Below are 22,111 nucleotides of genomic sequence, written 5' to 3'. Positions count from 1 at the left end.
AATTGTACAAATATACCATCGATTGACGGTCGTACAGAATCCTATACGAAGGGTGCAGTAGTAAGCATCCCTGGCTTAGAGAAGCAACTGAAATAGCTGAAAACAAACAAGTTATCAGACCTGGATGCATTTCCAATTCAGATTAACTGAGAGTACTCTATGGCATTGGCCCCTTACTTAGCTTGCATTTATCATGAATCTCTTGGACTCACAAAATTAGGGACCAGTATCCTTAACATCAGTTTGCTGCAAAATTCTTGAACATATTTTCATTTCAAATATAAAATGAACAAATTTCCTTGAAATGGAAAAGATTCTGTCAACAAATCAGCACTGATTTAGAAACCGTTGCTCATCCAAAACTTAGCTTGCATTTTCTCATGATATTCTGCAAATGATGGATGAAGGGCAACAGGCAGATTCGACACTCCTAAACGTCCGGAAAGCATATGACATAGTGTCCCACTGCAAATTGTTAACATTGGTACAAGCATACGTATGGGGTTCCCAGATACTTGAGTGACTTGAAGAATTTTTAAGTACAGAGTGACTTGAAGAATTTTTAAGTACAAGAACCTCCTACATTGTTCACGATGGTGAGTGTTATTAGAGACAAGTGTACCATCAGGAGTGCCCCCAGCATGATAGGACTGCTCATATTCTCAATATACACAAATGAATTGAAAGACAGGGTGAGCAGCAATCTGCAGTTGTTTCCTGATATTGCTGCAGTACATAGGAAGGTGTCATCATTGCGTGACTGTAGGAGGATACAAGATGACTTGGACAAAATTTGAATTTGGTGAAATCCGTAGCAGCTTGCTCTAAATGTACCAAAATGTAAGTTAATGCAGATGAGTATGAAAAACAATCCCATAAAGTTCAAATACAGAATTAGTAGCAAGATGCTTGGCACTGTCTCATTGATTAAATATCTAGGCTTAACACTGAAAAGTGATATGAAATGGAACGAGCTCTCAAAGGCGGTTTTAGGGAAGATGTACAGTTGACCTCAGTTTATTAGGAGAATTTTTAGGAAAGTGTTGTTCACCTGTAAAGGGACCGCATACAGAAAACTAGTGCAAGCTTTTCCTGAATACTGTTTGTTAGTTTGGAAATGCACCAGGTCCGATTAAAAAAAGACATTGGAGCAATCCAGAGGTAGGCTACTACATCTGTTGCTGGTATGTTTGATCAACACATGTGATTGTGAACTCAAATGGGAAACTCTGGAGGGAACACAATGTTCTTTTTGAGGAAAACTGTTGAGAGAATTTAGAGAACAAGCATCTGAAGCTGACTGCAGAACACTTCTACTGCCACCAATGTACATTTCAAATAAGGACCACAAATATAAAATAACAGAAATTAGAGCTTGTACAGATGCATGTGGATGGTCATTTTTCCCTTGCTACATTTGTGAGTGGAAAAGGAAAGAAAATGCCTAGTAGTGGTATGAAGTACCCTCTGCCACATGCCATACAGTGGCTTGCGGAGTATATATACAGATATAGATCTAATAGTGCGCCATCAGTAGAACAATGGACTCCAGGTACAAGGTAGTTCCTAGTTCTAGCAGCAACATGGAGGATGTAGCTGATGCAAGAAGGATACACGTGGTCAGCGTGGACGACTTTAAAACTCACAAAAAATTACAGATAAAGACAGAGTTTCAGGAGAAGATCAGCTTACTTGAAAATGCCATATTATTAAACTGCTAAATAAGGAACAAACTTTTCATAATTTGAATAAACAAAGAAAAATAAGCACACATTTATGTTCTGCTCATTACTGTAAACATAAATTTGACATTGATAATATAACAATTTTTACGCAGTAGTCAAAATAAACCATAATTAACTATTCCAATAGCGAAATTTTTGTGTCATTCTAGGGTTAATTTTTCTGCTCTTCTAGGGTTAATCCATGTTTAATGAAGTTTGAAGATTTCCTTTTTTAGTATCACTTCCCAAGTTGTACCATCAAAAATAAAAAAAAATAAAAATACATGTCCCACTAAACATTGTGCAAATATACAAACGTTTCCTTAGAGGACAAACTGAAAAAGGAAGATTGCAAGAAATGAACAAAAATGTTTGAGAAAGTATGATACACTCACTTGTTCAAGAGCCTTTGCCTGACGCATGAAACTTGCTGCTAACTCAGCTGTCTGTTGTACATGAGAAGGAATCTTGTATCCTAGTACTGAAAGCTGACGTACTTCATGTATCAGACTGACTAATCGATAATCATAGTTGACTCTCATTAGCCGGCCTTCAAAATGCACAACTGGTTGATCTGTCTGGAGGCTGAAAATTAATTTTCTCAGTTATAAAAATAAATTTTACAACTCCAGTTAACAAAAATAAAAATTATAAATACCTCAGCTTCCTTGTATGTACAGCACTTCCAACATCTCTTGTCCAGTTATCAAACTGCTCAGAAATTTGTTCTTTGACATCTCTTATTAATTCACTCACTGCTGTATGAAGTTCACTGTATCCACTTAAATCATGAAGAATAATACTGCTGATATTCTGAATTTCACAAACCTGTTCAAAAGGTACAAAATTATGGAATGAACTAAAATGATTCTCTCTTGTGATTTTACTAATATTATGTAAAAGGGTGGAAATTAAAAAAGTTATGCAAATGGCAAAAAAAATGTCTTCCCATGATGTGCATCTGAGAGTAAGAGATATTGTGGAGACGGGGTATAAGATGTACAAGGTAAGTGGAATTTTTTGGCCCCAAATAAACACAAAGTACAATGTACAGTATTTATAACAATTGAAAAAATCAAATTTTGACAATATAATGTAACTGGATAGATAAAAAATCCACTCACCAATCAGTGTCAGAAAACACACATAAAATAAGAGTACAATTAGGCAAGCTTTCGGAGCCAGTGGCTCCTTTTCAGGCAGAAGGGTTGAAGGGGAAGGAAGAGGGGTGAAGGAAAAGGTCTGGAGAGGTCTAGCAAAAGTGGTAGAGTTTGGAAAAGACACCCAGAACTGCTGGTCAGGGAAGACTTTCGAGACAGGATGAGAAGGAAAGACTTCCAGCCCAGTATTTGGAAATCGCAACAGCTTCAGAGCTTGCACACATCAGACCCTCAAATGTACATCTTGCAGGACATATTCTACATTGGTGTATGTGTCTGTAGTTTGCTGAACTACACAGTCACCATCCACCTCACATCTGCCTTGCTATATGTGCTGCACAGTTTACATTTCATTAATACTGTAATGTCATCTTTCACAAATGGTTATTCCCTGGTATTGTTTGTTTTCCTGTCTCTCCTAGTGACTCAAAATATCCATTACCCTGTTGTACACTGAGAAAAATTCAGTTTTGGAATGGTTTTTTGCATGTCTCATGGCCATAAGTCACAATTAGTGATATAAACTGACAGTAAAGTAAATGTTCCAGACAGACTGTATATCTAGTTTTGTAAACATTTGGCCATTTTTACTCTTCTAACTGTTTCTTTCTCATCCACCTAGCTGTGGACTGTAAATTACCCAAATACAAAACTTCATCAATAATTTCTATGACTTCACTGTGTTTCATATTAATTTTCTCTTCAGTGTGTTGATTATACAAGAGTTATTATAACTGATTATCAGGCCTACATTCAAATTGTTTTATCACTTCTTTCATTTGCTGTTGAAGAGTCTACTCTAGAGACAGACGGTATAATTCCATTAGCAAAATGTTGGTGGTCAATATATGAATTCCCTCTTAATTTCCCAATTTACAGCTCTCAAAAATATCTCTATGGTTGCCAAGAGCAGTTCTGAACATGAAGACAAGGAATCTTTTTGCATGTCTCTTCATCAAATATCCAATTTCCCTCTATTGTCTTGAAGTCTAATGGAAGCTGTAGCAAAAATATACTCTTCAATATACTCACTTAGAGTCATTCAACACCTTGTTTTACAGGGCTATTCCTACAGTATTTCAAAAAAGATCCTCAAACTCTCTTGTAAAGCGGCAATTAATATTGTTCTTTTTATAATTTCCCTTACAGCTTTTAAATGCTTTTTTGTGCTTTGAATCATTCTAAAGGCAGCTTGATCCTCTGTCTGATGAAAAATAATCATTTTTCCATGAAGTTGGTGATCGATTTTATGTATATACCTAATATAACAAAGAGGCTGAATGGTCTGGTATTCTTTTTTTACTGATCCATCTTCAAGCAATTTTTACATGCAATTGATGTCATCATTTTACATAAACTGTATAGCTACATAATAAGTTATACATATGAAAGAACATATATTCCTTATATGAATACGTTTGGTTATCATTAAATATAAACGCTTCACACAGAATGACAAAAGAAGAAACAGTATGTGTAACATAATACACATATTGAGAAAAACATTTTAACAATGCATTATGAAAATACAGCACACCAGTATGATATCATAATAGTTTCAGAAGAGCTGATGTAGTACAGTGGTCACATCATACAGCGGTTTTAGTACACTGATCATTTTCACTGCATATTTTAAGTTCTTCTATCATACAGAAGGCTTTTTGTTCAGTCTAGCTTTTTGTAATATTTCTGAAGACATTCAGTGATGCACTGTGTGCTGTTGGTGGTAACATATTAAATAATTGTGTCCCTCTGTACATGTAACTTTTTTGGGGCTTTTTAAGTATAGTAACCAAGGGGCGTCCAGCATCGGCATTTGATGTATACCATAGTTATGTATAGACTCTTGTAGTTTATGGCTGTCTTAGTTTTCCTCAATATGCACCAAACAACTGAGACTTAACAATGATGCAAATATCAGCATTTTGAATTCTTTAAAGTGTTCTCTGTATGATACATGTTTTCTTACTCCAGCAATGCAGCTAATGGCTGTGAGGTGGCTGTGAAAAAGGGCGTAATAGGAATTCAGCAGTAACCTGTTCTCAACAAGCAGCGACAGATCATGATCATAAAAGAAGGTTATACTTATGAAAGCCTTTGGAGCCAGTGGCTCCTTCTTCCAGCAGAATGGGCGAAGGGGAAGGAAGAGGGGTGAAGTAAAAGGACAGGAGGGATTTAGGAGTGAAAAGCTATATGCATTGTACATAAAAGAAGTAGGAGGATGACCACAAAAAGTAGACACCTCTTCTATGTACAATGCACTTAGCTTTTCACTCTTATTAACTCATGAACGCTGTTTTAGCAGTAATTTCTGTCTTGCATATTATCCTGTCTTCCACCTTTAAGGGGGGATGAAATGGATTTTGGTCCAAAAGAATAAATTTTTCAAAATTATTATTTCCTTGATCTACACAGTTTAATCTATGTTGTGTCTGAAGTTTATCGTGATAGCAGCTTTAGAAATGCCTTTAAATTGTTAAAACGATTAACTATGCACTGGCAGCCACTCCCACCTTTTCCGACATTTGGGAAACTGTTTGCTTCAGTGGAATTTTTTCAGTGTGAAGGCTATTTTCTTTTGATATCTTTGGCCGACATCTATATCTCTGGCTGGCATCTATATCTTTGCCTGAAAACTTTCTTGCATGTGGTTTATTTACATTTTGACAATACCAACACGTATTACTAGGTGGAACGTTGAATACACCTTTCCATGGAAGTCAAGATTTATGCATAATGGGTGGTGGAAAAACTGTGTTTAGAAAACGGTGGATCATGGAAATCGGTTATTTTATGTGAGAGCCATCAGGAAAAACACATATAATTTAGAGGCAATGAGGCGTGCTGTGTGGACAATTTTTTTCCACAAACTATCCACTGACCAAACACCAATGCACAATCTGTGTCCAAAAGATGATTGGTGTAAGTTCAACAAGAGAAATGAGACGTATTCACATAAACACTCATTCCAGAACCTGTTATGACTGCAATTAAGCCCACATTCAGGTTTCTTGCAAACCCTGATTTATTGAGGAAGTTTCTTCACAGAAAGACACAAAATGCAAATGAAAGCCTCAATAATTAATTTGGATTAGATGCTCAAAAAGGATATTCTGTGTACTTGAAGCTCTCAAATTAAGTGTCTATGATGCAGTTTTTTGTTACAATAACAGAAATAATGGCAGAACTGAAGTGATGAAGAGAGTTGGTATAGTTTCTGGTGTGTTTACAACAAAAGCATTTTACACCATCAACAAGAGCAGGGTCAACAAAGCTAACAGATCAGTCTTACCTGCAAACACAGGTCAGGCAGATTCAAAGAGGAAAGAAGAGAAATCTGTAGGATGAGGAGAATCAGTATGGAGGATTTTAAAATTGAGGTAAGCTTATTACATGTAGAAGTATGAGAAGAAAATCTTTAAACCTCATTTTCTCTGTTTTACATTTTTTACGTTATTAGAAGCCTTTTCCCTAAAAGTATATGCACTAATGTTATGAAATTTTCAGGAACTGTTTTCCATGTGTTGGTGTCTCACTGGAACTAAAAAATACGAGATCCTGCAATTAATTCTGATTTTTAGATGATTATATGTAGAAAAGACAGTTCATTTTGGATGTGTAAAATTAAAAACTCTGTTAATGATACAATCTGTACCATAAATTAATAACTGTTCTTTAGTGGTCTTATAACCTTCTCAGGACACTACAGTAAAATTTTCTGATTAAATGCATGATTAGAACTTGAGTTATGGCTTTTTATAAAAAAAACACTGGCAAAATATTAATCCTGCATATTTTATTTTATTTTTCTGTTAAAACACACCTCTTTTGCTTTACACACGCAAAATTTTAGATTTGTACCTTAATAAATTTGACTATAACGATTTTTTAAATAAATGTTTACATTTTCGTTAATCCCCCCCCCCCCCTTCAGCTCAGAGGTTCTCAAATCTTGTCTGGTGCAGTCTGCAACAATCAGTCTTTCCTTCTCATCCCGTTCGGTAAGTCTCCCCTGACCCAAGGTTCTGAATGACTTTTCCAAAATCTACCCCTTTTCCTCAACCTTTCCACTCCTTTTCCTTCACCCCTCTTCCTTTCCCTTCAACCCTTCTGTCGAGAGAAGGAGCCACTGGCTCCAAAAGCTTGCATAAGTATAACCTTCTTTTACGTGCATGTTCTGCAGCCACATAGTGAGTAGACTTTTTTGTACCCAGTTACATTATATTGTCAAAAACTGATTGTTTTTACAGTAACCTGTTCATCACATAAGTTCTAAGTTTAGTTAGCAGACAGGTGACTTGGGTTAACTTTTTGCATACATAGTTTGTGTGAGTTTCCCAAGTTAACTTTGGATCAAGAAGAATGCCAAGAGGCTTAACTGAGGCATTACAGTCATCATTGCTTCATAGGTTGAAAAGAATTTTTACAGTTTCAGAGTGCTTAATTTGTAATTCATTTGCTCTGAACCATATAATGGATATACTGAGTTGTTCTGCACTTTTCTGCTTCAGTGTGTCCACAGCCCTATTAACTGCAACAAAGGTGGTGTCATCTGCATATGGCCTTGCATGGCATCAGGTTAGATAAAGCATCCACATAAAACACAAAAAGCAAGGATCCAAGCACGAACATCTCGTATTACACCAAGAGTGTTTGATTTGGTTTTGTCTCATGAAGTAACCTGTCTATAGCATAGTTCTCCCAAAGGAATTTTGTTTTACAAGTTCCTTTCATATTACATATATATAAATACTCTTCAAATCACTAAAAGGGGCATAACTGAGGATAATTCCCATTGTATCAGTTGATATTTCGCTTCAGATAATTGGTTTGAAGCCTGGGAATTAATTTTGTTTGTCAGATCACTAATGTGAGTCACCCCCTCAAGAGTGCTTCTGCTTTTGTCTGTGGACTGTGACCCCATGCAAAGAAGATCCTTTCAGAGTTGAGGGTTAGGTACTCCCTCTTGGGACATGCCATTCACACGAAAATACTAACAGATGGAAAAAGTGGGATAAAACACAAGCATTTGCCCAACCCAAAGTGTGACGCATTCCGTGTTGTGGAAAAAAATGAGAAACTTGACATTCAAGATACCTCAAACACCCAGACATCGGATAGTGATCTGATGGAAGCTTTTTCTGCAGGGAAGGGGACAGTTCCAGCGCTGGAAAATGTTACTGAGAAGCTGGACCAGATCAATATTCAGAAAAATGAGGAGAAAAGGCTTACTAAGAACAAATGGATGGAACTAAAAGGTCTTGAACCTAACACCCCCAAGACAAGATTGTCTCAAAGTGAAACGGGAAACAGGCACCATCAACTTCCAAGACAGGGAGCAAGAGAATGAGGGAGTAATCTGTTACTCCACATTCACAGGATAAAAACACCCAGAAAAATGAGGCAGTAAACAGGGAGTCAGGCCTACAGCACTGCAGTCTTGATTTTAGGATGGCAATTACCCAACAAGATTTCCACCTTGTTAACATAATCTCACAGCAAGGGGAGATTGTCCAGATAGCCCTGTTTGAAAAAGATAATGTGGACACAAATGAAGGCCCCAAATTCAGAAGGGTCTATGTGGACAAGGGTGCTCTGATCTTAGTCTGTGAGGGGATGGGGACAGTAGATTGGCTGAAGGAGATGAAGCCCAAGATAAATCCACAGAATGAGGCAAAGCTGCTGGTCAAGACAGCAGTTGAACTGTTCCATACTGCTAAAACAGCAATCTTGGTACTGTGTTTGTTTGTTTGTTTGCTAGTTTTGTTTTAGGATGCAAAAACACCTAAGGTTATATGCGCCCATATCAGAACCTTAGAATACTAATATCAAAAAGGAGTTAAAATGACTAATGTTAAGCCCAATCAATGAAAGGAAAGAGAACTGAGAAAAGGGCTTCCTCTTGGAGAACAAAATGTGCAGTAGGGATACCGGAAATTCCTTCGCCATATTGCTACAATGGATAAAAAGTAAAATGTAGTCGGCAGCCCACGCATCGTTCACTAAACCGACCGATAACTCAGACAGCAAACATACATTAGAACGAAAGTGGTCAAAAAAGGGCATTTGGTCAGGAGATGATGAAACGTCCAAGGTTGACAACAATGAGCAGAAAGTGGCAGTGAATCACCACTTAACAATTGGTGATGAGTAAAATGACAGTGACCAATAAGCAACCTAGCTAAAATGATCTCTTGGCAAGAGGGTCAAGAGGTGGTCGGCCACACTGCTGGGATAGGTTTCATTCCCCCAGAGCTTTTTACCATGAAGGAAAGATCAGCAGTGATGCCAAAGTGACACCACCTGCTGACAGATGGCAACACTGAGATCACTGGAAGGAAGGGAAGAACTAGCAGGCTGAGATAGGACGACTGCAGCCATGGCAACAGCAACAGCAGCCTCATTCCCTATCAGACAGATGTAACCTGAGACCCACATGAACACCACAGTGGTCCCTCCAGAGTGAAAAAATGGAAGTGTTCTTGGACCTGCTGCACTAAGTCAGGGATTGTGTACAGCACACAGAGGCTCTGGAGTGCACTGAGAGCATCGGAGCAGAAACAATTGAATTGCCTGTGTCACCAGATGTTCTGCATGCCCTGATACAGGGCGAAGAGCTCTGCTGTAAATACCGAAGAGTGTTCCAGAAGTTGATACCAAAAATCTTCGGTGCCACGCCCGACATCATGGTCAGCCTGAGAGCCATCAGTGTATGCGAAAATACTATGGCTGAGTTCAGTGTGAAGGTCAAGAATCTTACAGTGATAGATTGAATCTGGAGTAGTTTCATTAGGAAGTGAATGAAGTCCATGGTGAACACGAGCCGCACCTTGAAACCAAGGTGGTGAAGGGTTCACACCCAACATGAAAGCGGCAGGTAGCGTGAAGTTAAGCTGCCAGAGCAATAGCTGAAAGCAAACTCCAGGAGATAACAGAGAAGAGGGACGCATCCCATACTAGCGGTCAAAGGAGACATCAAAGAAGGAGGCATAAGATGGGTGGCTGAACATAGCAGACAAATGGCACACATATCTGCTGAATAGAACATCATGCCAGTATGACAGCAGTCGCTCGGCAGCTTCTGCACAGAGACTTTCAACCGAACTAGTATAAAGGGCGCCATGGTCAAAAGAATTCCATCTTGGTGCCAAAACTACTTAGGAACATTCCCACAAAATACCTGTTCAAGAAAGTATGGGTTCAGAGCCATAAAGTCTCGACGGAGTACTTTAGGATCATTAACTATGAAGCTGGAACTGAAAGCAAACGTCTTGTGGTGAAAGTGGAGAGACATCCCTGAAGCAAAGAAAAAGTAAGATCTACGTTTAGGGTTGTCCATAGGTAACTGTCAGGGTGATTAAAGGCATCAAAGGTGACAACAGCAGCAAGTTGGCAACTGGAAGTGTTGCTGATTAACCCACTGCACAGTAGGGGGCAATTGCTGCCTTTCGTCATCTTCTGGGAAGACTGGACGTGGATGTTTCCCTGATACAAGAACATAGAGGGCATAAAGGCCTCAAGGGAACTGGAGGAAAGTTGATTCACGCAAGGAATCAAAAAACTCCCAGAACATCATATCTTTTAAAAACCAAATTTCATTTATACTGATGGCAAACTTCTGTTCCAGGGACTACTGAATGCCAGAATGAGACACCATAAGGAAGTGAACATGGGGGAAACAGTACTGATTTCAGCATACTGCCTTAGAAGGACAGTGTTCCTCCATCCCAGGAAGTGAAGAGACTGGTAGGTGGCTTCTTTCAGCTGACTGAACAACTGCTGGTTTGTTATGATACCAATGCCTACAATGTAGTGCAGGAAAGCAGTTGTATTGGCAGCAGAGGTGAGTACCTATTTGAGTACTTACTAGAGTGCAGCCTGGAGATCATGAATAGGGGTTAAGGAATCTACCTTTTGGAACAGCATCAGGGAATGGGTAACTGATAAAATTTTTGGTATAGTCATAATGGCTAGTTATGTCAAACAATGGCATGTGGTAATGGGACTATCCTTATCTGACCACATGTATATGTATTACATTTAAGGTGTAAATGAATGCTCAACACATTATAGTCCAAAGAAATCATTGAAAAACACATAAAGATTTGTACAGCAAAGATCTAAGTATACATCTATCTGATGTTAAAACTCCTATAAAAAAATGCAGTACACTTAGAGGAAATGGCAGATGAAGTAACAGCAACCTTTATAAGCTTGTATTTAGAAAACCATCAAATTACCAAGAATTACACAAATAGGACTATATCTTGAAGGCATAACAAACAGGAATTGCAAAGAAAGCAGGTAAGATTGTTTAACTTTACAAGACGGAAAGGACAGTGAGCAAAATATAGAGAAGCCCTATCTAAATATAATGTTGTTGTTAAGCAAGCGAAACAGTCATCCTGGAAGTTATTCTGTGATGAGGTTGAAGGTATATTTCACAAAATTATCACTAAGTTACCAACAAATTCAAGAGTTACACCAAGAATGGAGAATGGTTCGTATACTAGGTCAGCACATGAGATGCTGGAAGTGTTCCTCAAAAATCGTTCATCTCAAATGCACTCAGGCAGAGGATCCAGATCAATATTCAGCCCCTGTGAGGTACTGATTTACAAGTTACCAATGGGAGAACTAGGAATCTGCCAATCTGGAGTTCAAGAGCAAACAGTAGTCAGGGGAAATGTTTCAATAGTCCAAATCACTGTGCCTAGATGGCATCTTTCAGCTCCACTGTAACAAGCACACTCCTATGCAGACTGGAGTGAGATTAGCTGCAGGAGTCATTCCTAATGCTTTCACTCTGAGGTCAAGAAAAACTGAGCATACCAAGGCTAAGGATATGAGCTCAATCAGTCTGTCCTCATTGCTTCTAAATGAGATCAATCAGTCTGTTCTCATTTCTTTTAAAGATATCAGAAAAACTGGTTAAAGTACACATTAGGAAAAGAAGGTTAACTGAGGTTCCTCAACATGAAAACCACCACACATACCAACCAAACAAATAATGCAAAACAGTACATCACCAACTTGTTGAGAAGGTGGAAAAAGCACTACCCTATCTTGAAATCATGCTCTGCATCTTTCTGGACATTGAGGGGACTTTTAACAACATGACCTTCGGATCCATGGTTAAAGCTGCAGGAGTGCATGGCATCAAGACCACTTCATGTAGTTGAGTTAAGACTATGCTGAGTACACAAAAGTTAAAAACCACTGTGAAAGATGTGAAGTTTGTGGGTGATCAACACCACTATAAGATGCCCATGAGATGAAGTCTTGTACCACTACTGCCAAGTCTAGTGGTAAATGAGCTCATTATGCAGCTAAATACTAGATACTATTTTTGTCAAGAATATGCAGATGATTTAATCATAGCAATTCTTAGCAAATCTGCAAGTACTGTGGGAACACAGGTCTGCAAATACCATTAGAACACTGGTGCAATGCACTCTGAACAATGTGCAAAATTGGTGTAGGAAGCAGGATCTAAGGGTTAGTCCAAGAAAACTGTTGTACTACAACACACAAGAAAGCATCTCCCAGACACGTACTGGAAGCTTAAGCTCTCTGACAAAATTCTACCAACTGTTGTGCAGTAGGCCTACCTATGAGAAACCATGGATGCAAAACTAATATGGATCGGTCACATGTAGAATATATATTCAAAGGCACAGGTGCTTTTATGTATGCTAGGACATGTGGAAAAAATTCGGTCTTAGTCCCAAGAACATTCACTGGATTTACACCTCTGTAATACAACCTATGATACTTTACAGGGCTTCAGTACTGTGGAATAAAGTAGAGCAGAAGGTGGCTGTTAAGGAGCATGAGGAAGTGCTGAGATTGTCTGCCTAGTCATAATGAATGGAAATGGCAGCATTGCCACTGCAGTCATGGAGAGCATGCTGAACATATCCCCACTACATCTTTGGATTACAATGGAGGCTGCAGCATGGACATACAGGTAAAACTCTGAAAAAATTGGAAATCTTTAGGATGTGCACAGTCCCAAGCTAATATTAGGAATGAGGTAAACATAGGACAGTTTTGGGAAATGTTGGCTGACTATACCATAGCTTCGAGTTGCTTCAATAAACCTTTTTACATAACAATAGGAAACACACCCGGAGAAGAATCTATGTACGTGTTACAAGGCACATAGTATCTACATTCATTCACACAGCCAAGCAGCTCTGAAATCTCAATCAGTCCCTATAATGACATCAAATGTCATTGCAGAATACCATGAAATCCCTTTGAGGCTAAGGAAAAGCATTAGTGTAAAGGTACTGTGGATCCCTGGTCACTCAGGAATTAGTGGTAATAAACTAGATGATAGACTTACTAGGACATGACTCCATCTGTTGGACCGGAACATGTCTTAACCATCACCATGGTGAAGATAAAATTTTAACAATATAGCTGGATCAGAAGATAGCACATAGAATGTGGGACTAAAACCCAAAAATAGACAGTGAAACCATGTTTTAGGGGAAGCTCTGCAACCCTGAGCTTGAACAGGAGGCAGATTGTACTCATGGTAGGTCTACTGACTGGCCACGGAACTTCAGGAAACACATGCTCATGATGTGTACAGAGAAAGAATATGTTGTTTGAGGGATGAAACCACACAACATTTAATCTTAAAATATGAAGTACTGGAGGGCAAAAGCCACAAAATATTTGGGTTACTAATCCCTGAAGAAATTGTGGCTAATGGAGATCAAGTAAAGGAATTTCTACTCTTTAAAGGTACTTGTTGCCTTTCCAGAATGACAGGGACAGATACTACTCAATAAATTCAACTTTGAAGTGGGCAACGCAGGGGATGGGGATGGGGATTAGTACCATTGTTGTTTTGTCTCTGTGATTAAATCCACCAATATGTGTCATGAGCAGCAAGGCTCCCAATACACTTCCTGGGGCAAGTCTGAATTTATATTTGACATCAATTTACAATGACATCGAACATCATTGCAGAATGCCATTGATTTCATCGACACTGTTAGCTGCAACAGGGAGAAGACATGCTTTGCTGGTGCTGCACATTTTAGCGATTTTCACTGAGATAAACTTACGCTGCAGTGTTCTTCTTCGGCACACCTGTGTGGAAGTGTTCACAGAATCAGCTAAGTGAAAAATCCATGCAATATGCACATTTATTTATACATAAAAGCCGACTTACGAATTTTCCCTTGTGTGGGACCATTTGTATAAAATCTTGTGTTGGTTTAAAGTTCTAGATTCACATATTTTACTGTTCACATCACTTCTTCTGTGTAATCTCTCATTGATGGTATCAATATCCATTCGTATTATGATACACTGTGAAATTTTGAACATTCGCGAGTGCTGCGATTAACTAGTACTATTATCATCAATTGCAGGTTTAAACTAAACTGTGTCCTTTTAAAATTTTTGAGGATAGTAGGCCTATTCTCATTCAAAACAATTTTTCTCCAATTTTGTTGTACACTTACATGAGATATAGGTTAGTTTCAGAATTTTCGGGCGCTTACAAAACTATGTTTTCATAAGTTAGCTGTACAAGTATTTTGGATAAGAAATTTAATTCATAGCAAATCACCATTTGTGGTTCACAGTTCAGGTAGAGTATACATATATCAATGCAAATAAACATGCCTTTTTGAGAATTTTCAGAAGTTACCATTGTCCTTTGCATAATCTATGAGCAATCTGTAACAATTTGTAACAAATCGGTGTTTGTAGTTCAGTTAATGTAGCATATTTTCTAACTAACAAACTGTGTTACATCTAGTTTTCCCTTAAATAGGAGTATCCCTGTATATTATCTGCATTTATCATAAATTAACTGTTTTCGAGTTTGGTAACAACTGTAATTAACATCAAAATGTTTTAGGAAAAAACAAAGGTTTTTGTCTTGCCTTAGTATAAATCTCGTTTTATGTATCTGCTTCAATTCTTATAGGGAATTAGCAACTTTTTAGTGCAATAGATTAAAAGATAATCTGCAATTTTAATTGAAAGTTATTTGTCACTGCCTTGTAATACACTGCACCAGTCAAAATGCTACCCCACTGTGAATGCTGCTCTCAACACAGGATAAGTTTGTTGACATCTGTAAACAGCTGGGAATCGCCCTGACTACTGTCAAACAACTGGCAGAGGCTGCAAATCAGTGCACCTGTGATACAGATCCCAGGGGTACCTCTAGTACTACCGTCTCCTGTGAATCGTGTCTCCTCTGCAGAAAGAACAGAATCTGTCACTACCCGTCCACTTGACTGTGAGCGGTATGTCAATCATAGATCTAGGCATCCTGTACAGGGTGGATGGGGACCAGGAAGGACTCAATATGTTGTACTGATCCCCCTAACCAACAAGTTTGAGGTGCTGTCTTTCACTGACACTGAAACTGAGCCAGTGGGACTCACTTTGCCTGTTTTGAGGAAACATGTTTTGTACGATGTCAGGAGGAAGCAAATGCAAAAGAGTAGGGGTCTATTAATCATTGGCAGTTCAAAGGTATGGCAATAGATGCTACCCCTCAGGGAAATGGCAACAAGGGACAAAAAGGACACCAGGTGCACTCAGTGTGTATGCTTGGGGGCCTCACCCATCATGTTGAAGAGGCTATTCCAGCAGCCATTCAGGGAACAGGGTGCAACTAACTGCAGATTGTGACCAAAGTTGCAACAAATGATGCCTGTGGTGTGGGCTCCAAGGTCATTCTTGGGCTATTCCAGCAACTCAGAGAGGTTTAGATCAGCCTTGCACATAGAGTTTCAACAAAGCTCACAATCTGCAGCATTGTCCCCAAAACTGATTGTGGCTCTTTGGTTCTGAGTCGAGTACAAAGACTGAACCAGAGACTTCGAAGGTTCTGTAACAAGCTAGGCTGCAACTTTCTGGACTTACGACATAAGGTTGAGAACTGTAGCGTCCCCCTAAATAGGTCAGATGTGCACTACACATCAAAGGCTGCTACTCAGGTAGCTGACTGTGTGTGGAATGCACACAAGGGTTTTTTAGATTAGGCAACTCTCCATCCAATCCAGACAACAATAGCAGTAGGAAATCCAGAAGTATTAGTATAAGATTGAAAGAAATGCCTCCCACAGGCGACGGCATTAAAATCCTAATGGTAAACTACGTAAGCATTCCTTACAAAGTTCCAGAGTTTGAACTGTACTTGAAAAGCAGTGAAGCTCACATAATAGTAGGCACAGAAAGATGGTTGAAACCTGGAATTGACAGCAGTGAGATTTTTGGGGAAAATTTAAGCATATATCAAAAGGACCAACAAATGTGAAATGGAGGTGGTGTATTTGTCACAGCAGATGAAAGACTCAAATCCACAGAGATAGAAACTGAAGCTGCATGTGAGATCATCTGGGCAAGACTTAGTATCAGAGGTGGGCATAAAATGATAATTCAATACATCTATCACCCATCAGATTCATCTCCTGATGTAACAGAAAACTTCAGAGAAAACCTCATTTCATTTCATTACCCAACCATATTTTAATGATCAGTGGAGACTTTAATCATCCAACAGTTAATTAGGAAAATTACAATTTTGTTAGTGGTGGGTGTGATAAGACATCCTGTGAAACTTTACTAAATGCCTTCACTGAAAACTACCCAGAATAGATATTTATGAATGCACTCATGATGGAAATATATTGGAACTAATAGCAACAAAAGACCTGGCCCCATTGAGGACGTCCACATCGAAACTGGTATCAGTGACCATGATGTGGTTGTGATAACCAAAGTACAAGGGACAGCAGAAAGATATATATGTTGAGTAAACTAGATGAAAAATCAGTTATATCATATCTCAATGAGGAACCTGAAACATTCAGGACAGGTCAGGAGCATGTAGAGGAACTCTGGCTGAAATCTAATAGAATAGTTGACCACACACTGGGTAGATATGTAGCCAGTAGAACAGTTCATAATGGGAGAGAACCTTCATGGTATACAGTCACTGTGAAGAAACTTCTACAGAATCAGAGATAACAGCATAATAGGTGTGAAACAACATGTAGGACTGACTGTAGATAGCGAGATACTGAATGAAACACATTTGGCTGTCAAGAGAACAATGAGTGATGCCTTCAATGACTACCATGGCAGAACATTGTCAAATGACATGTCACAAAATCTAAAGAAAAGCTGGTGGTATGCAAAGGTTGTTCTGGCACCAAAGTTAGTGTTCAGTCCCTAATGAATGAGATAGGACTGAAATTGAGGGAAGCAAACCAAAAGCTGAAATGCTTAACTCCATTTCAAAATGTTCCTTTACAAAGGTAAATCCAGGAGAATTGCCCCACTTTAATCCTCATACCACTGAATGAAATATGTATTAGTGTCAGTGGTGTTGAGAAACAGCTGAAATTGTTAAAATTGAACAAAGCTCCAGGCCCTGATGGATCCCTGTCAGATTCAATAGTGAATTTGTGGTTGAGTTAGTCTCCCTTCTTACTATAATCTATTGTAGAAACCCTCGGAAAAAAAAATGGTGCCCAGTTCCTGGAAAAAGGCACAGGTCATCCTGTCTACAAGAAGGGTAGAAGAAGTGATCCACAAAACTACCGTCCAATACCCTTTACACTGATTCATTGTAGAATCTTATTCTGAGCTCAAACTTCATGAGGTATCTTGAACAGAAAGACTACTCAATGCTAACCAGCAATGGTTTTCCAAAACATTGATCAGATGATACTGAATGCTCACTTTTCTCACTCAACTTGCATGTTTCTCCCATAATGAATGCTTTGGATCAAGGCAACCAGGTATATGCAGTGTTTATTTATTTCGGAAAAGCACTTAGTATTGCACCCACACTTATTGTCAAAAGTACAATCATATGGGGAATCAAGTGAAAATTATGACTGGATTGAGGACTTTTTGGTAGCTAGGACACATCATGTTATCTTGGATGGAGAGTCATCGTCAGATGTAGAAGTAACTTCAGGTGCGCCCTAGGGAAGTGTGTTGGGCCCCTTGCTGTTCATGTTGTATGAGGGTAATCCCAAAAGTAAGGTCTCCTATTTTTTTATAAAAAAATGGTTCAAATGGCTCTGAGCACTATGGGACTTAACATCTATGGTCATCAGTCCCCTAGAACTTAGAACTACTTAAACCTAACTAACCTAAGGACACCACATAACACCCAGTCATCACGAGGCAGAGAAAATCCCTGACCCCGCCGGGAATCGAACCCGGGAACCCAGGCGTGGGAAGCGAGAACGCTACCGCACGACCACGAGCTGCGGACTTTTTTTTTTATATGTACATAGACCTGTTTATTTCTACAATGATTTATATCAGTTTACAGCTTGAACATTTAGCTACTTTTTGACATTTTCACCATTTCTGTTGATGCATTTTTGTATACGCTGTGGCTGTTTTTGTATGCCCATGTCATAACAGGTTGCCGCCATGCTGTTCAGAAAGTTATGAAACTCTTCTTTCACCTGTTTCTTTCTTTCTTTTTTTTCTCAGCTGAATTTTGCTCTGAACTAAAGAAAGCTACTAGATGAAACAATTTATAATGTGGAATGGCAAGTTGGAACTCATATTGAAGGCACTAATCCTCTTCCAATTCACACTGACTCTTTGCATAATATACCTTATCTCTGTAATCCTAACATGGGCCTTTCTTTTTTGTGTTTCCACAGGATCTACACAGCTAATAACTCTGCTGGATACAACTTGGAGAATATAATTAAGGGTTTTGTATAAATTTTCCACTACAAGATACTCACAATGTATCTTGACATTGTCATCTATTCCAGCCTTACAATTCAGGATCCAGTTAGTTAAGCAAAGATTTCCATTCTTTAAGATTCACAACATTCCACATCACATCTTGTAATGGTCACAAGGGTGTCCAAAGCTTATGGCATCAAAGGACTGACAGTGTTGATTAGTAAATAGCTTGGCCCCTGGGTGCACTAAACTTATACTGAGCTATTTCTAGCCAAGACCCTTGGTAAACACTGAATCCTTTGAAACTTCCTGGCAGATTAAAACTGTGTACCAGATCACAACTCAAAGTCGAGATCTTTGCCTTTCGTGGGCAAGTGCTCTACTGACTGACCTACTCAAACATGACTTTAATTCTGTCAATACCTCGAATCCTATTTTCGAAACTTAAAAGAAGCCCTCCTGCGAAACTTGCAATACTAACACTCCTGGAAGAAAGGATAGTGTGAAGAAATGGCTTAGCCACGGCCTGTGGGATGTTTCCAGAATGAAATGTTCACTTTGCAGTGGTGAGAGCACCAATATAAAACTTCCTGGCAGATTGTACTGTTTGGGAGGTAGGAGACGAGACACTGGTGGAAGTTGTGAGGACTGAATCGTGAGTCGTGCTTGGTTAGCTCAATCGGTACAGCACTCGTCCACAAAAAATAAAGCTCCCAAGTTCTAGTCTTGGTCTGGCACACAGTTTAAATCTGCCATGAGGTTTCATATCAGTGCACATTCCACAGCAGAGTGAAAATTTCATTCTGGAAACTTCCCCAGGCTTTGGGTAAGCCCTATCTCCACAACATCCTTTCTTCCTGGAGTGTTTTTCTTACAGTTTTCTCAGGAAAGCTTTTCTGACGTTTGGAAGGTAGGAGATGAGGCCCTGACAGAAGCAAAGTTGTGCGCAGGAGTTGTATGTCATGCCTGGGTAGCTCAGCTGATAGACACTTAATTTCAAAAGGCTAAGGTCCTGAGTAGGAGGCTCAGTCTGACAAACAGTTTTAATCTGCCATGAAGATTCATATCAGCGCATAGGCTACTGCAGAGTGAAAATTTAATTATTGAAATTCTTTATCTGGCCTGAGCTTCCAGAGTTGATGATTGTGTGTGCCTGAGGTGTGCTTGCTTGTGTGAATAAATGGTGTGCATTTCTCTTCTGTAGACGAAGGCTGTGGCCAAAAGCTCTGTGTAAGTGTCTTTTAACTGTGCCTGTCTGCAACTTAAAATGTCTTCTTTATGGTAAATAGCAATCTGTCTTTTCCTACATTATTAAACAATGTAAAATCCAGGATGGAATGTAACAATATTATGAAAAGTAAATATTTTCATAATATTTTTCCTACATTATTGATATTCCTATCTGGAGTTTTCATTGTTTAATTTCTGTTATTAACAATATTATGAAAAGGATAGATTGCTGCTCACCACATAGCGGAGATAGTGAGTCACAGATAGGCACAACATATTAGCCATGTTCTTCTTAATCAGGAAACACACACACATACTAACACAACTCACACTTGTGACCATTGTCTCTGGCTGCTGGGGCCAGACTTCTGATTATTACTTTGTCAGAGTGATAGCAAACACTGCACCTACTAAGGACCAACCAAATAAAAATGCATTAGATTTACTTCAGTAGACACTGTTTGCATTGTCAATGAACATTAGACTGAAACACAAAACCCTTATCCTTCTCATCCTATCTTGTAAGACTCCCTGACCAGGGTTCTGGGTGACTTTTCAGTAACTCTCCCCATTTCCTAAACCGCGGAAGTTCGTTTCCTTCTTTCCTCTTCCTTATCCTTCAACCCATCTGCTGGAAGAAGGAGCTACTGGCTCTGAAACCTTACACAATTCCATAATTTTTATGTTTTTTCTCCTACTGCTGCCGCTTGGTGAGTAAACTTTCATCCATCCAATTATATTATATTTTCAAAACACTTGAGAGTTAAACTTTCATCCATCCAATTATATTACATTTTCAAAACATTTGAGAGTTTACCAAATGCATTATGTCTATACATGTGCTGCTCTGATAGGAGATCCTTGAGCTATCTTTGTAATCACTCACTAACAAAGAATATTTCTTGCCAGACTTAAACATGCAGTAGCAACTGCAATCTATAAAACTGAAGAAAAGTAAATAACTTTAAAATATAAATCAGTTTAATATAGCATGCTGATTTATATTTTTACAGCATAACCAGTTAAGCATCTCTTAGTTTGGATTTTGTAATGAAATCTCATGAGAAGCCCTTACAGGCCTAAACAATAGAAACTATTCTGTTGACAGGTTCTATTACTATTTTATTCATAGGCATAATTTTCAGCAACTGTATTATTATTTTTCAAACAATGGAAAATCCAGGGTGGAATGTAACAATATCAGAGAACCAGAGAAGGACAGTTGCTAGTCACCATATAGCGGAGATGCTGAGTCATGATAGGCACAACAAAAAGATTCACACAATTATAGCTTTCAGCCATTAAGGCCTTTGTCAGCAGTAGATACACATACACACACGCACACACACACTCACGCAAATACAACTTGCACACATGTCTGCAGTCTCAGAGAACTGAAACCACACTCAGTTCTCTGAGACTGCAGACGTGTGTGCAAGTTGCGTTTGCATGAGACTGTGTGTGTGTGTGTGTGTGTGTGTGTGTGTGTGTGTGTGTGTGTCTACTGCTGACCAAGGCCTTAATGGCCGAAAGCTACAACTGTGTGAATATTTTTGTTGTACCTATCGCGAATCAGCATCTCCGCTATATGGTGAGTAGCAGCTTTCCTTCTCTGGTATTGTAGTATCATTTTTTTAGGATAAATTTCAGCCATCATCTGCAAATAATTTGTTGAAACTGGTAAAGCATAATAAAATTTATTTGCAAATGAGGACTGACTTTTATCCTGAAAAAATATTCTATTACCTTTACAAGCTTTCAGTTGTGTGGACCATAACACTCTACATGGGAAAAGTAAAATATTTTGTTATGAATGTCATCCTACTTGTGTGGATGGACATTCATAACAAAAACTAGAGGGCTGTATTAACTAACTCATCCACAGGATTAATGTTAAACTGTTGATGATGGAACATTAAATTTAGAGGATCACAATGCTCATTGTCAAGCTCACTGCTTTCCTAGTCTACATAAATCACCTTCCAAAGGCTTTAAAGGATAGTTAAAAGATACTGATAATTTCTACTGAGACAAAGATACTATACATCTGCACAAACTCAACTACAACAGACACAGCTCAGATGATAGTTGAACATGCATACAACTGGGTTACAAAAAACAGTTTAAGTCTTAATATCACAAAGCTTCATAGTCTTCAATTTCAAAAAAACACAGATGGATTTCTGGTGGCAAAAAATAGACATTTATCAACATACACTAAATTAAACTAAAAGAAGATTCATTGAACAAGTAGTTTCAGCACATCTTAAACTTAGAAGTCACTCTTCC

At 38.7% G+C, this 22,111-nt stretch overlaps 1 protein-coding gene across 1 annotated transcript in view; it reads right to left on the bottom strand.

Moving 5' to 3' along the window:
• Positions 1-22,111, bottom strand: part of LOC126236667 (cytoplasmic dynein 2 heavy chain 1) — an 873,274-nt gene that overhangs the window by 713,554 nt on the left and 137,609 nt on the right. Inside the window, exons 10-11 of the mRNA XM_049946146.1 lie at positions 2,383-2,552; positions 2,120-2,309 (exon numbers count right to left, since the gene is read on the bottom strand). Coding sequence (XP_049802103.1) covers positions 2,120-2,309; positions 2,383-2,552 — 360 coding nt within the window. The remainder of the gene's footprint in view (positions 1-2,119; positions 2,310-2,382; positions 2,553-22,111) is intronic.

Source organism: Schistocerca nitens, chromosome 2, assembly GCF_023898315.1.
Source record: "Schistocerca nitens isolate TAMUIC-IGC-003100 chromosome 2, iqSchNite1.1, whole genome shotgun sequence".
Taxonomy (NCBI): Eukaryota; Metazoa; Arthropoda; class Insecta; order Orthoptera; family Acrididae; genus Schistocerca; species Schistocerca nitens.
This window is presented reverse-complemented; position numbering and strand designations above follow the sequence as displayed.